We start from the raw sequence: 12,363 nt of genomic DNA, 5'->3' as shown, positions 1-12,363 counted from the left end.
ATGTGTTTTTCAGTACTTCCATCCAAACATACAGCATGATATCAGAGGCAAATGCTTCTTGATGATGAAATTATCTCCCGCAGTGCAGAAGAAAGTCCTTTTTATTACTGTTGCCCCTTTACTCTGGCAGACTGGAGAGAAGATTAAGCAGCAGTAAGCAAAATCCTCGGAGCTGTTATGTTCTCAAAGCACCCAGAAAGTAGACCCATTAGATTCTTTAAGACCTAAGATTGTGTTGCCTTTATTCCCTAAATTTGAGACATATTTTGATGTAATACGCTCTGAAGGGGAGGTGAAAATCATTAAACTCTTAAAAGTGAATCCCCAGCACGAAAGCCTGACGACAGGAAAGGCACTGTGACTTGCATTATTACATTATGCTACACTAAACGCACATATATTGCATCAATAACCGTAAACTGACCTTTCCCTAAAAATAGAAACATAGTACAAGAATTTAGATTTTGAATGATGCTGCAGAATACAGAATGCCATCATCCATTTCAAGTACCTCTGTACCTCTAAACGTACTCTTAGTTCTTGATACTCAAAGTCAAACGACAGAGATAATCTAATCTTTTAAAATGTAATTACAGGGCTATTCAGCTCCTCCATACATTCTGTTTCAACCGATTGTGTCAAGGGATGATGGCCTCTTCTATACTCTCTATCTTATTATTCTCATATTTCAAGTTTGATAGTATTGAATAAAACTGTTCATCTTACTTAAGTAGACATCAAGCAGACGGTATCATTTCAAGGTAACAAACAGAAAGGAATTTACAGTTACAATAGTAAAGCTTGATCATGACCCAGGGACCCAAAGGGACATCATTTTCCTTTCCTGTATAAGGTATGACTAAAGGTCAGAGGACAATCTCTGCAAACAGTATGACCTCAGGTTAGAAGGTCTCAGGGAAATGAATAATAAAAGGATAAACTTCTATATCAAGCTCTTTCTTTATCAGGTAGCATTTGCTTATGCATTTGATTATTAACTACCCCAGCTCTGACCTCAGATGCATGTAGAGTGGATTGCGTTCCATCACAGACTACAAAGGCTTCAATTTCCTCAGTGTGTTCATCAATGATGACCTCACCTGGTTCAGGCAATGTGACTGCAGTAAGAATTGTCAAAAAGCACCTTTACTTCATGAGGAGAAGCTCTCACCAACTTCTACAGATGCACTATTGAGAGCATCCTCTCTGGGTGGATTATAGCCTGGTATGGCAGCTGCTCCGCTGATGATCACAAGGCCCTTCAGAGAGCGGTGAAGACAGGGAGTGCATCATTGGCTGCCACCTTCCCTCTGTGCAAGGCATCCATCACACACGATGCCTTAGGAAAGCACAGAACATCAGTAAAGACCACAGCCACCAACACTATAGAGACTGTTCACGTTGCTGTCGTCTGGCAAACGTTACTGGAGCATCCGGGCAGGGACCACCAGACTCATAAACAATTGTTTCCCCCATCAGGCTTCCACCAGCAACATTACTCTCAGTGATCACACTGATCACATGATCGCCTCAAAGCAATGCACCTGGTGCTAGTGTTTTACTGTTATCTATATTTTTATTTACCTATATACGTATATTTACCTTTTTAATAACTCTTTTTTGCCTTGTAAGTAGCTGTTGCTTGCCATGTTGTAAGAATTTCCCTGTTCAGAATGACCCTGTGGTATTCTGTGCATGTGATAATTAAAACCCTTCGTCTTTGACTTTGATGTACATACAGTAAGTCAAACATCCATCTGAAAAAACTGAATCCCGCCACAACTCAGTCAGAAACATTTGCTATGAGAGAATATACAGTATATGTAAAGTGTAGCATTGTGATTTACTTCAACATGAACCAGTTAATTGAAAGATCATGGTCATTTGATATCTATACACATCATGGTGAGTGAAAAAGTTTGAGCCAGTATCCATACAAATGCCCAACCTCTAAACCTGCACACTTTCCTCACATACAGTGCAGTGTATGGCTGATTAAGCATGCACACATCTATAGTTGTATCTATGTGATCTAAGCTAAGCTTGACTGACCCCACTGGCAATGCCGCTGAATGCCACTGCCTGCTCAATTGTCCACTCTTTAGCATTCATAGCCTGATCTCTGTCTAGATCGGCTGCTGTTATCAAAAGCTCTACACATAATTATGGAGTTATTGAGCTCTGGCTCAACTCACTGGAGGAGAGGTCGATTCATTGGAGGAAGAGTTCAGGGCATATTTTTAGCCATAATTTAGGCCACACAGCAAGCAAACCATGTCAACAGAAGGTTAATTTGAACAGTCTTGAGGTCAAGACAATGCATATTGAATAATGCTTCACATAATTTGTAGAAGATGTGTCCTCCTTCAGATGGTTGAACAATAGAATGAACCATACACTGAGCACATATTATAGCATGCAAACCTTCAACACGTTAATGCAAAGATGTCGATTTGTCCAGCCTGTGAGAACACATGAAAACACACGAAAAACTAGATTTAAAAAATTACTTCAGTTATCAGTTTCTCTTCAAATATTTCATTAACCATCCACTCATTAAGGCAGGAGTGTTTTTTCTAAAGTGAATATGCTTATGTGTATATGTATGTATATACATACTGTATGTTCTGTATACAATAGTTTTATAAAAAATGATGTGTGGAAATGTAATCTGAAGAGAATCATCCAAATCCACAAAACATAATTGCATATTTATTCTACATATCTTTAACTGTGTGTGGTAAGTGGTACACATACAAAATATATACCGATAATAAGATAATGGTCTGACACCATAAATATTTAAGGGGTAAAATCCACAGACAATGTACACATTTACATTAACAGTAATTGCAGAATAAAGGGGAAGAGGGAATACGGTTTAATTCATTTATTCATTCCATTTCTGTATATTAAAAATGTTTACCAGGTTTACGGTCTCTTATTTAGATTTCTGTCCCATGTTGCTCTTTAAATTACTTTCCGGCTGACTTTGGGCGACTTTCCCTTATTAAACATTTCTGTCCATTGAGGCTCTTAATTCGTTATGCAAGTCATGAATACAATCAACTGCAATACATCCCTATGGCATTCTTGCTAATTTCCAAAAATGCAGCTTCATTTCCTCTTTACGAGCATTTGTCAGAGTCAACTCCTCTCACCTATAAATCAAAGCCTGGGTGTGAAGGATGTAGTAGCTACAGGTTGATCAATATTTGTATCATATTCAAGCTGTTTGACATTTGTGTTTTAGCTGTTTGATTTTGATAATGTGGTCGGTGGAAAGAGACTGAGGAGATGGATGAGCTGCCCGTAATGTTCTTGTAACTAACAGCAACAAAATCACCATAGTTTGGAGTGTAACAGCAGTTAGGTGAGCCTCTGAACAGGCAGGGGGTGGACATGCGACTCAAGGACACTTCTGTAGCAGCAGGGATTATCTGAAACTGATGGACACACCACAGGCCCTCGAATCTCTATCCTACACTATCCGGCTTATCCAAAAGGCCCCTATTTGGTGGATCAGGGTGGTTATATCATACCTGCTGTTACTTTTTCTTTCTTTCTGTCTATCTTTCCAGCCATCTATCCCATCCTGGGAGCCTTTTCCAGTCATTCTTTGACCTGCAGAGACAGGGTGTTCTGAGGCAGCTGCTGCTCCAGCTCCAGACTCTACCGACTCCACCAGGAAAAAATGTAACATAAGCGTTACGCTCAGCGATCTGCTACCTGCTGTCTGACTGACTGGCACAGCAGGATGAACTTTCAAACTCAGTGGCAGTGAGTCAGAGATACTTTTTCTGTTTTCACCTTGTCAGTATTCCTAATTCATCATTTTCACCTGTTAATTGTGACGTTCGAAAACTTATTTTCATACATAAGTATCAATCATGTATTTTATACCCCAGATGTTCTCCTCTTATGTAATTCACCAGCTCATCAGGTGTACCATGGCTCCAATCACTGCTCTCGTGAAATTATGTTTTACCCCATTTAAGAAGAGCGGATAGTTGTAGAGTTACATCTTTACATTCCTTGTCGCCCATGAGAGCAGTAGCTAATTTGTTAGACTAATGAGGCGGGCAGTTACTGTATCTATAAACAGGGGTCCAGGCATTATAGAAACTAACTGTTTCAATGCTCCAAATGAGCTGTTACAGAGTCCAATATCTGCTACCTATGTCCCTGGTTGCCTCTGATGGAAATACCTTTACGAAACACAAACCATAAGTAAACATACTGACGACAATTTATGTAAACTAAACCTGCTGAATGGTACCCATGCCCTTGATCTGTAGTAAATCAAAACAGAGAAAGAAATGTAACCACATCACAAAGATAGGTAAGGTATAAGGCTTGTTTTGCTTAGATAATTAAACTGAGATTGTGAGTTTTTGTTATTTTGCCTGCTTTACTTGCTTACACATTCAGCAAACCCACTGTTTGTGTCCATCTGATGGATGTCTGTCCAATCTCTCTACTTTTAGCTTTGTTTTCCCCACCAAACATATTTTTAACTTGCCAGATGCTGGACTTTCTTAAGCAGCTGGTGGTTAACTTTGTCTGGTGCTGAGCAGGTAGTGAACAGTTGGCTGATAACAGGTTTTTAATGAAAACAGCTGCTTTCTACTTCTGGAAACCAGGGTTGATGAGGGCCGATACGACTCAGTAAGCATGTGGGCAGCAAGACAGAAAGAATCAGCTATTGTAAATATGGCAAAAATGCTGATTCTGGTGACTCTGTATAGTCTGATGATATCTGTTAATGGGTGTTTATGGGAACTAATATTTAATTATACTTTTAATAAGCTGGGAAATAATACAATTCCTACTAAAAACATTGCTGGGGTATTGGTTCATAAACAAGCTGGCAGGCTGCAGAGCTTCACACACTCAGTACTTGGTGTGGGGCTGCCAGCTGCAGAATGAGAGTGATGGTTTCAGGAATGACACAAACCAGAAACTAAGACATTTCACCTAAATTGAATGGAGAGAGAAAGCTGTGTGAGACGCCATTAAGTTGAAATGTTGCCAAACTGGTGGATACAAGTGAGCGTTTGAAAGGCAGTGCTAAAAATAGATCTGTTGCATCCAAAGACTCCTCTTCCCCTAAAACACTCGAGCGGCCATGCATCAGGCTCTCCGCGGAGGTTGTTTCGTATGGACGGCCAGCCGGTCGTGCAGGGAGGCGCCAAGGTCATCCGGGTTATGGAGGGAATCCAGTGGCGATCCAGCAGTTTGCGTGTCTCCGCTTGTTTGTTGGTTGTCAGGCGGGTCCATCTGGCGGGCAGCGGCAGGATTGCTCATGTGGAGACGTTCGCTTGTTGCTCTCACCTTCATCTGTGATGCTCCATTTAGCCCTTGAGCCGCCTCTCACGACACACTCTCCCGTCTCCCGCGTGTCCATGCGGGAATGAAGGGGACAGCAAAGCCCCAACAACAACAACAACAACAACAACACGGGAGACAGTGGAATGTAAAGGAGAGTAAATCCCCCCCACCCCCTTCGTTTTTACCCGCTGAGACACTCAAAAGCACGAACTAACAATTAAATTATATTAAATCTTAGTTTTTCTTCGCCGCGTACACCTGAGTGGATCACCGTGACACAGACCTCTCCCCGATAATTGCCGAGTGTGTGGAACTCAAACCCCCGGCGGGTCACTGAAGAATAGCGGTCGTTAAATATTCATCCTACGTTACCGGGGACACTTTTCCTGCCGACCGACCCCTGCCGCTCTCAACCCCGCCACCACGGAAGCCGCGGAGGGGGGTAGCCGAGCGGAGGGTTAAGATGGTGAACACGTAAAGACGAAACGCCCCCAAACAGACGGTTTATTTACACGCTGGTGGATTTTATTAGATTGTTTACGACTTTAAGATGGGGAAACGTGATTACGGAGCCACAGTGACGTGACTGACTGCAGATGTATGGATTCACCAGAGGAAAGGTGGGTTCACCGGGCGCTCTCCCAGCCGGCTCATCCCATCCGTTCAGCTGCTGCCATGTGGAGATGTCTTTATGCTGTCAAGTTAGTGTGTACCTGTCCGCCTGTGTGTTGTTAGTCTGAGTCCTTGCCACTGTAACAAAACACCACAATATATAGGCTGAATCGAGTTTGCTGTGTTTCAATTTCAAACCTCTCCCACTTGCTACGGGCCTGTTGCTCACTTGTCCGAACAAACGCCACAATACTGTGCGTGCTGCAGGTGTAATGCTGCTCCACTAGGTAGCAGTAGATTACTGCGTGTGTGTGTGTGTGCGTGCGCGGGCGCGCGTGTGTGTGTGTGTGTCAGACATAGGGAGAGAGAAGGAGACTGCAGGATATTGGATCATTGGGACCGATACTGATACATCGTGATCCTTTTTTAATGGCAGTGCTGTATTGGGACATTTTTTATTTTAGCATGAAACGTTTTGCTATACATCCAAGTTCTTTATTTTACAGTACTACCAATACCAATTCAATTATTTAAATTTCTTGCATATCATAAGATAAGATAAGAACTCATAACTGCAACTGTAAATACAGATATAGATAATTATTATAGTTCAGGTTTGTGTATACATCTAAGGCAGTCTGTAATATAAATGATGTATATATATTATGAAATTCTCTTGGCCTATGAAATTCTCTTGGCCTATGTGTGAATACTGTATATACACGTACAAGTGCTAATATAGCTGTAATAGGCCAATACCAGGCCAGCACTACATTAGTTTGGCTCTAGTGCTGTTTGTCCGCTCTTTCTCTCGCTCTCTCTCAATGTGTGTGTGTGTGTGTGTGTGTTCGTCCAAAAGGGTAGTTCCAAAGCTTTCAGCGCTCATGAAGCTCTTGGTGTCGACCTCGATCATTAGTTTGCTCTGCAGTGCGTAGGCCATCCTCTATAAGTTGTGTATTCTACTTCAAAGACAAAAGTGCAGTTAGGGACAAACTTGGTGAAATCCAGGAAAATAAACTCTATTTCTCATGCGCATGAGCATATACTGCGCACTGTACACACATGCATATGCTCTTTGCTGTATGGTAATGATCAGATACACTTACACACTGAGACCAAGAGATCAGGATCTGGCAACCCAACACCTGTACCCTGTAACAGGACAGATCAGGCAATCCGACCCCTTCCCTCTGGAACAGGAATAATTTGGTTGATGGCTCTAATAATCACAGCCCTGTTATTGATCCTCCAGTGCCTCAGTGTGTGTGTTGTCATTCCTCTGTTATTGATACCCACTGTAGAAGACGTCATACCTGTAATGGGTGAACAAATAGGTGTTTGCCTTTGCCGATGTTATGTATTGAAAGTAGTGTAAGGGAGACCTTACTGTCCCGTCCTCTCATGCTGGTCAGAGATATCTGTTAAAATGAAGATCCCTCTCTCTGTCACACACACACATACACACAGAAAGAGAGAGGGAGAGAGAGATGACAGCATTTGCTATCCTGGAAAGTAACCCCAGAGGAGGGGGGATAGAGTTAAGGTTATGGGATATAAAAGTTAATAGCGTGACCTCTCTTATTCACAACGGCACATTAATAATGTGTAAATTTGGAGTTATCAGGTATTTGTTGATTTGATGACACCTTATTGTCAATCAGTCTTATCTCCCCATCTCTCTCTCTCCCCCTCTGTCTCTGTCTCTCTCTCTCTCTCCCTCTCTCTCTCTCTTGTATTATTTATACCCCGCCCCCTCAGCTGCCCAGTGTTCTCAAGTTTCACCTGTAGAGCCAGATGACAAATTAAGACTCCTTCTACGACCCGTCACAAGAAAACTCCTTGAACACACACATGCGCACACATGCATGCAAACACACACATAGAGAACTCACCTCACCTATCTCCTGTCTTACACCCGCACACACACGCACACACACACACACACAGTTTAGCTCTGAGGAGGGCAGTGCTGTGTTGAGTGAGGAAATGTGTTGTAGTGGGCAACAGAGGACAGAGTAGGTCAGAAGAAGAGAGTGTGACCCAAAGACTTTGACCAGGATTTCACTGTTTTTTTTTAATGCTCACAAGGAGTTTTCCAGCAAGGACACTGCAAATTCGAAGACCGCTGACTCTGGCTCCACCACAATTTCTCTTCTCTACCTTTTGTCATTGACCATGATGGAAAGTTGTCTTGATGAATGAGGACAGGGACACTGACGGAAGAGTTTATCTTTAACTACAACTCTGCTGAGTGAAGGCTGGAGCACAGAGGGACTACACCTGGAGTAAAGGCTGCATTTTTGGTGTGTTTTTAACATTTGTATTCATGTTGCTACAAAAAGGGTTCATACAGGGTGAGGATTAGTATGAATAACAGAGTAAAAATCTAAATCTCTTCTTTGCTTGCAGTGAATTAAACAGGATAATACAATTGATGCTATGTTTGTATACAGAAGAAGGAGATTAATGCGTTAATACCTCTAATCCCTTGAATCTGTTGATCTTGAAGCTTAGAGTGAAAACTGCATGAGAAAAGCCACAGTTCTGTGAATAAGGGGTCAGAGATGATGTTGTAGAATTTGAAAAATGTGTGGTGCTCTGGGTAGGGTTCACAGAGCAGCAGAGGCAGAGTATGAGCAGGAGTAACCGCTGAATAGGCTCTCTGAGTTGTGGCTCAAAGTCAGTGGTTCCCACTCAGTGGGTTGGGACCTGTCCAAGATGTCATAAATTAGAAGGGTTGTATAATGTTCAATGAGACATCTTTATTTCTAATAGATATTTTTCTCCAACCTTAGTTTTTTCATGTGAAATATTGCATGGGTTTATCTATTCATGTCTTATTTTATCTTGAATAATTCAAATCTTGCAAATCGCGATATTGATCTGTGCACAGTAGAGGTGTAAAGATGCACTGATGCATCACAACATGTCTGCTTTTAAGGAAACATTTCAGCTGCTGTCATCTGAAATGTTAAACTCAACAATAATAATTTATTATTATATAATAAATACAAATGAATGCTCCTGAAATTCTATTCCTACTCGAAACATGCGCTTCGATTGAGATACTATATTCTTTACACATTTTCCACTATAGTTTGTTCAGGTTTACTCTGTCCTATTGTAAAAACAGAGGAGTTTGTGTTAAATAAGTGAATAAAAATAATCAAATGGAATTGTGTTGGAAATCTAAGAATTCTGATACCCTAAGAAATCATAAACAAGTGGAATCGTAATAGAATAAACTATATATATACCATATATATGTATATATAATATATATATAATACATATCTTAGTACACGGCTCAGCTTTGCAAGGAATCACAAGCAAAAGGGTTGGGAACAACTGGTTTAAGCGTCTGTGCAGCTAAAATGTCAGTGTGGACTGAATAATATCCTTGTCATAATGTTCCAGGTATGAAGATATGAAGACCAGATGTTTCACTTGACTGTCTGGTTTACTTGTGTGAATTCACATGTATATGTTTACATTTCTATTTGTATGTGTGTGTGAGAGAGAGACAATCAGTGATGCTACAGTGTACTCTATATATGTTTTTACAGGAGCCTTCATGGGGACCAGATTTGGATGGTGTAGAACTGCTTTGGCCAGGTGGACTTGTCGCCACACACATACTGCACCAGCATATCGAGCCAGCAAAAAGTCAACTACGCATGCCTAATCCAAGGACTGATTCATAGGTCAGACTGTCACAATTGAGCTGCATTCAATCCATTACTTTGATGAAAGTAAAATTAGTAATTACTAGTTTATATCTAACTCTGTTTGTCTCTGTATTGAAAGGTTTACTGCACTGTATCCCGAAAAGAGGGCATGGTGTGCTCTTAGCTACTTGTCACAATGCCAGGAAAGAAAGACTCCAAGAAGGATGCAAAGAAAGGTGGAAAACCTGAACCAGAGAAAAAAAAAGAGGAAGAAAAGAAAGGGAAGGATGACAAAAAGGCTGGAAAAGATGATAAAAAGGGCAGCAAGGATGACAAGAAAGGTAGCAAGGATGATAAGAAAGGGGGGAAAAAGGGAAAAGAGGAACCACCTAAAGGGAAAGATGATGGAAAGAAAGGAAAAGACAAAGGGAAAGGGAAGGGGAAGAAGGTAGAGTCGGAGGAAGAAGAGGAGGAAGTCCTGAGTGATGAAGAAGAAGAGTTAAGTGAAGATGAGGAGGAGGAAGACTCAGATGATGACAAGAGAGGGAAGGCACGAGGAGGCAAGGGGGCGAAAGATAAGAAAGGCGGGAAGTCTAGACATAGGGGAGATTCCGATGAGGATGACGAGGAGGATGAAGATGAGGAGGAAGAGGATCATAAATCCAAGAAGAAATCTAAAGATCATCATAAAGGAGGGAAGTCGGATGCTGATGCAAAGAAGAAGAAAGGGAAGAAAATAGAGGATGTTCCACAGATTCCAGTTAAAGAAATCCCAAAGAAAGGCCTGAAGAACATGTCACGAATGTTCCTGAAATTCTCAGGCTTCAAGAGACGCAGGAACAGCACAAAAAAACTGAAAAGTACATCACGTTTGTTCTTGGGGCTGGGTAAGAGAAAGAACCGAATGGCTAAGAAAAAACGTCGCAAGTCCATGTTGAAGAACACTTCTCGATTCATGATGAGGTTCAAGGCCAGCAAAAAGAGCAAAAAGGAGAAGGAGGCGAAAGAGAAGGCGAAAAGTGGGAAGAGGCCAAGCTATATGCTGCTTCGTTTGGGGGGTGGAGAGAAGAAAGGCTTCTTTAAAGGTTTATTTAGGAAGGGCGGCGACGGCCCACCAGAAGACTTCAAAAACAGTAGTGTGTTGCTTGGCAAGGTAGCAGCAGCAACTAACTGGCTGACCAAACGCTTTTTGTCCACTAAAATGCAACAAAAGGGCTGGGGGGGACACAGCCGACATGCCAGCTCCAGACGTCATCAGCATGGTTACCATAATGATGGTTATGAGCATGTGGAAGAGGCATATAGATACGACCAGCCACATTCATCCAGCCAGAAGAACTATGGAGGCTATGATGGTTATGCTAGTTATGGAGAAGAGGCAACATATGATAATCAAGGTCAATTTGGTTACTATGGTAATGAGGCAGGGGGAGCAGACTATCAGGATCTTGGTTACTATGAGGAGGAGGGGCTCTATGACCCTAATAGTGAATATTATGAAAGTGGGCTTTATGATGGGGGAATGGATGACTACTATGATCCGTATTCCTCTGCCCAAGGATACTATAACAACCAGGAAGCTGATTTCTATGGTTATGAACAACAACAGGCAATGGCAGGGTATGGCAATGAAAATCTGGATTACTATGCCCAAATGGGGGACGGATATATGTATGGTGGTGAGACAAGTGGGTACCTGGACCCTCAGACTCAGGGTTTTTATGATGGACATGATCAAGGTGCTTATTACAGTGATGGACAAATAATGGGTCACTATGATGGGCAGGCAGGTTACTATAACGACCCTTATGCAGCAACGATGGGAATGCAGGGGGGCATGTCACCAGACTACCAACTTAGCTACAGCGATCCTGGTATGGCCTACCAAGACTACAGCTCCCAGCAGGTGATAGGAGCCTCACCAGTGAGCCCACAGCTCTATGGCCTTGGAGGACAAGGTTTTGATCAGGTACAAGGAGGGGGCAAGTTTGCAGACCAGTTTCAACAATATGGGGATGATATTACTGAAGTTCAGGGAGGGGAGATGACATTTAGAGTTCCAAGGCCTCAGGTGCGTCTTTTTGGGAAAGAGCGCCTGGATGTGCCCTTGCCTCCTCCACCTTTCTTGCCACCTGATCTAGAATTTGAAAACATGTCAGAAATCCAGTATGAGGACCAGATTCCTCTTGCACCTGCTTACCATCCCGACATGTCACTACAAGACGAAATGATGATGTCTCCTCAGCAACAAATGATGATGTCTCTTCAAGACCAAATGATGATGCCTCCTCAAGACCAAATGATGATGTCTCTTCAAGACCAAAGGATGATGTATCCTCAAGAACAAATGATGACGTCGCCACAGCAACAAATGATGGTGTCTCCTCAGGAACAAATGATGATGTCTCCACAGCAACAAATGATGGTGTCTCCTCAAGAACAAATGATGATGTCTCCTCAGCAACAAATGATGTCTCCACAAGAACAAATGATGATGTCTCAACAGCAAAATATTATGTCACCACAAATGCTACAGCAGCCACAGATGATGATCCCACAGCAACCAATGATGTTACCACAGCAACAGATGTTTTCCACCCACATGACTTCACCTCAGGTTATCTAGTTTCCATAATTGTATTATTACTTTATTATTTAAATCGCACTTATTTTACCTCACTGAAAGCATTTTAACTACTTTTAACTACAATTCTCGCACTAGTTCTACCACGCTAAGATTTCAGTCAATATT

General features: G+C 42.0%; 1 protein-coding gene across 1 annotated transcript in view; it reads left to right on the top strand.

Moving 5' to 3' along the window:
* The first annotated feature begins 10,404 nt into the window (after positions 1 to 10,404).
* Positions 10,405 to 12,363, top strand: part of myo15ab (myosin XVAb) — a 35,819-nt gene continuing 33,860 nt past the window's right edge. Inside the window, exon 1 of the mRNA XM_076148053.1 lies at positions 10,405 to 12,228. Coding sequence (XP_076004168.1) covers positions 10,405 to 12,228 — 1,824 coding nt within the window. The remainder of the gene's footprint in view (positions 12,229 to 12,363) is intronic.

The sequence above is a fragment of the Genypterus blacodes genome, unplaced genomic scaffold, assembly GCF_046128005.1.
Source record: "Genypterus blacodes isolate CSIRO-AG114 ecotype Tasmania unplaced genomic scaffold, CSIRO-AGI_Gbla_v1 ptg000039l_1, whole genome shotgun sequence".
NCBI classification, from domain to species: Eukaryota; Metazoa; Chordata; class Actinopteri; order Ophidiiformes; family Ophidiidae; genus Genypterus; species Genypterus blacodes.
The sequence above is the reverse complement of the archived record's forward strand: the minus strand, read 5'-3'. Positions and strand labels throughout refer to the sequence as shown.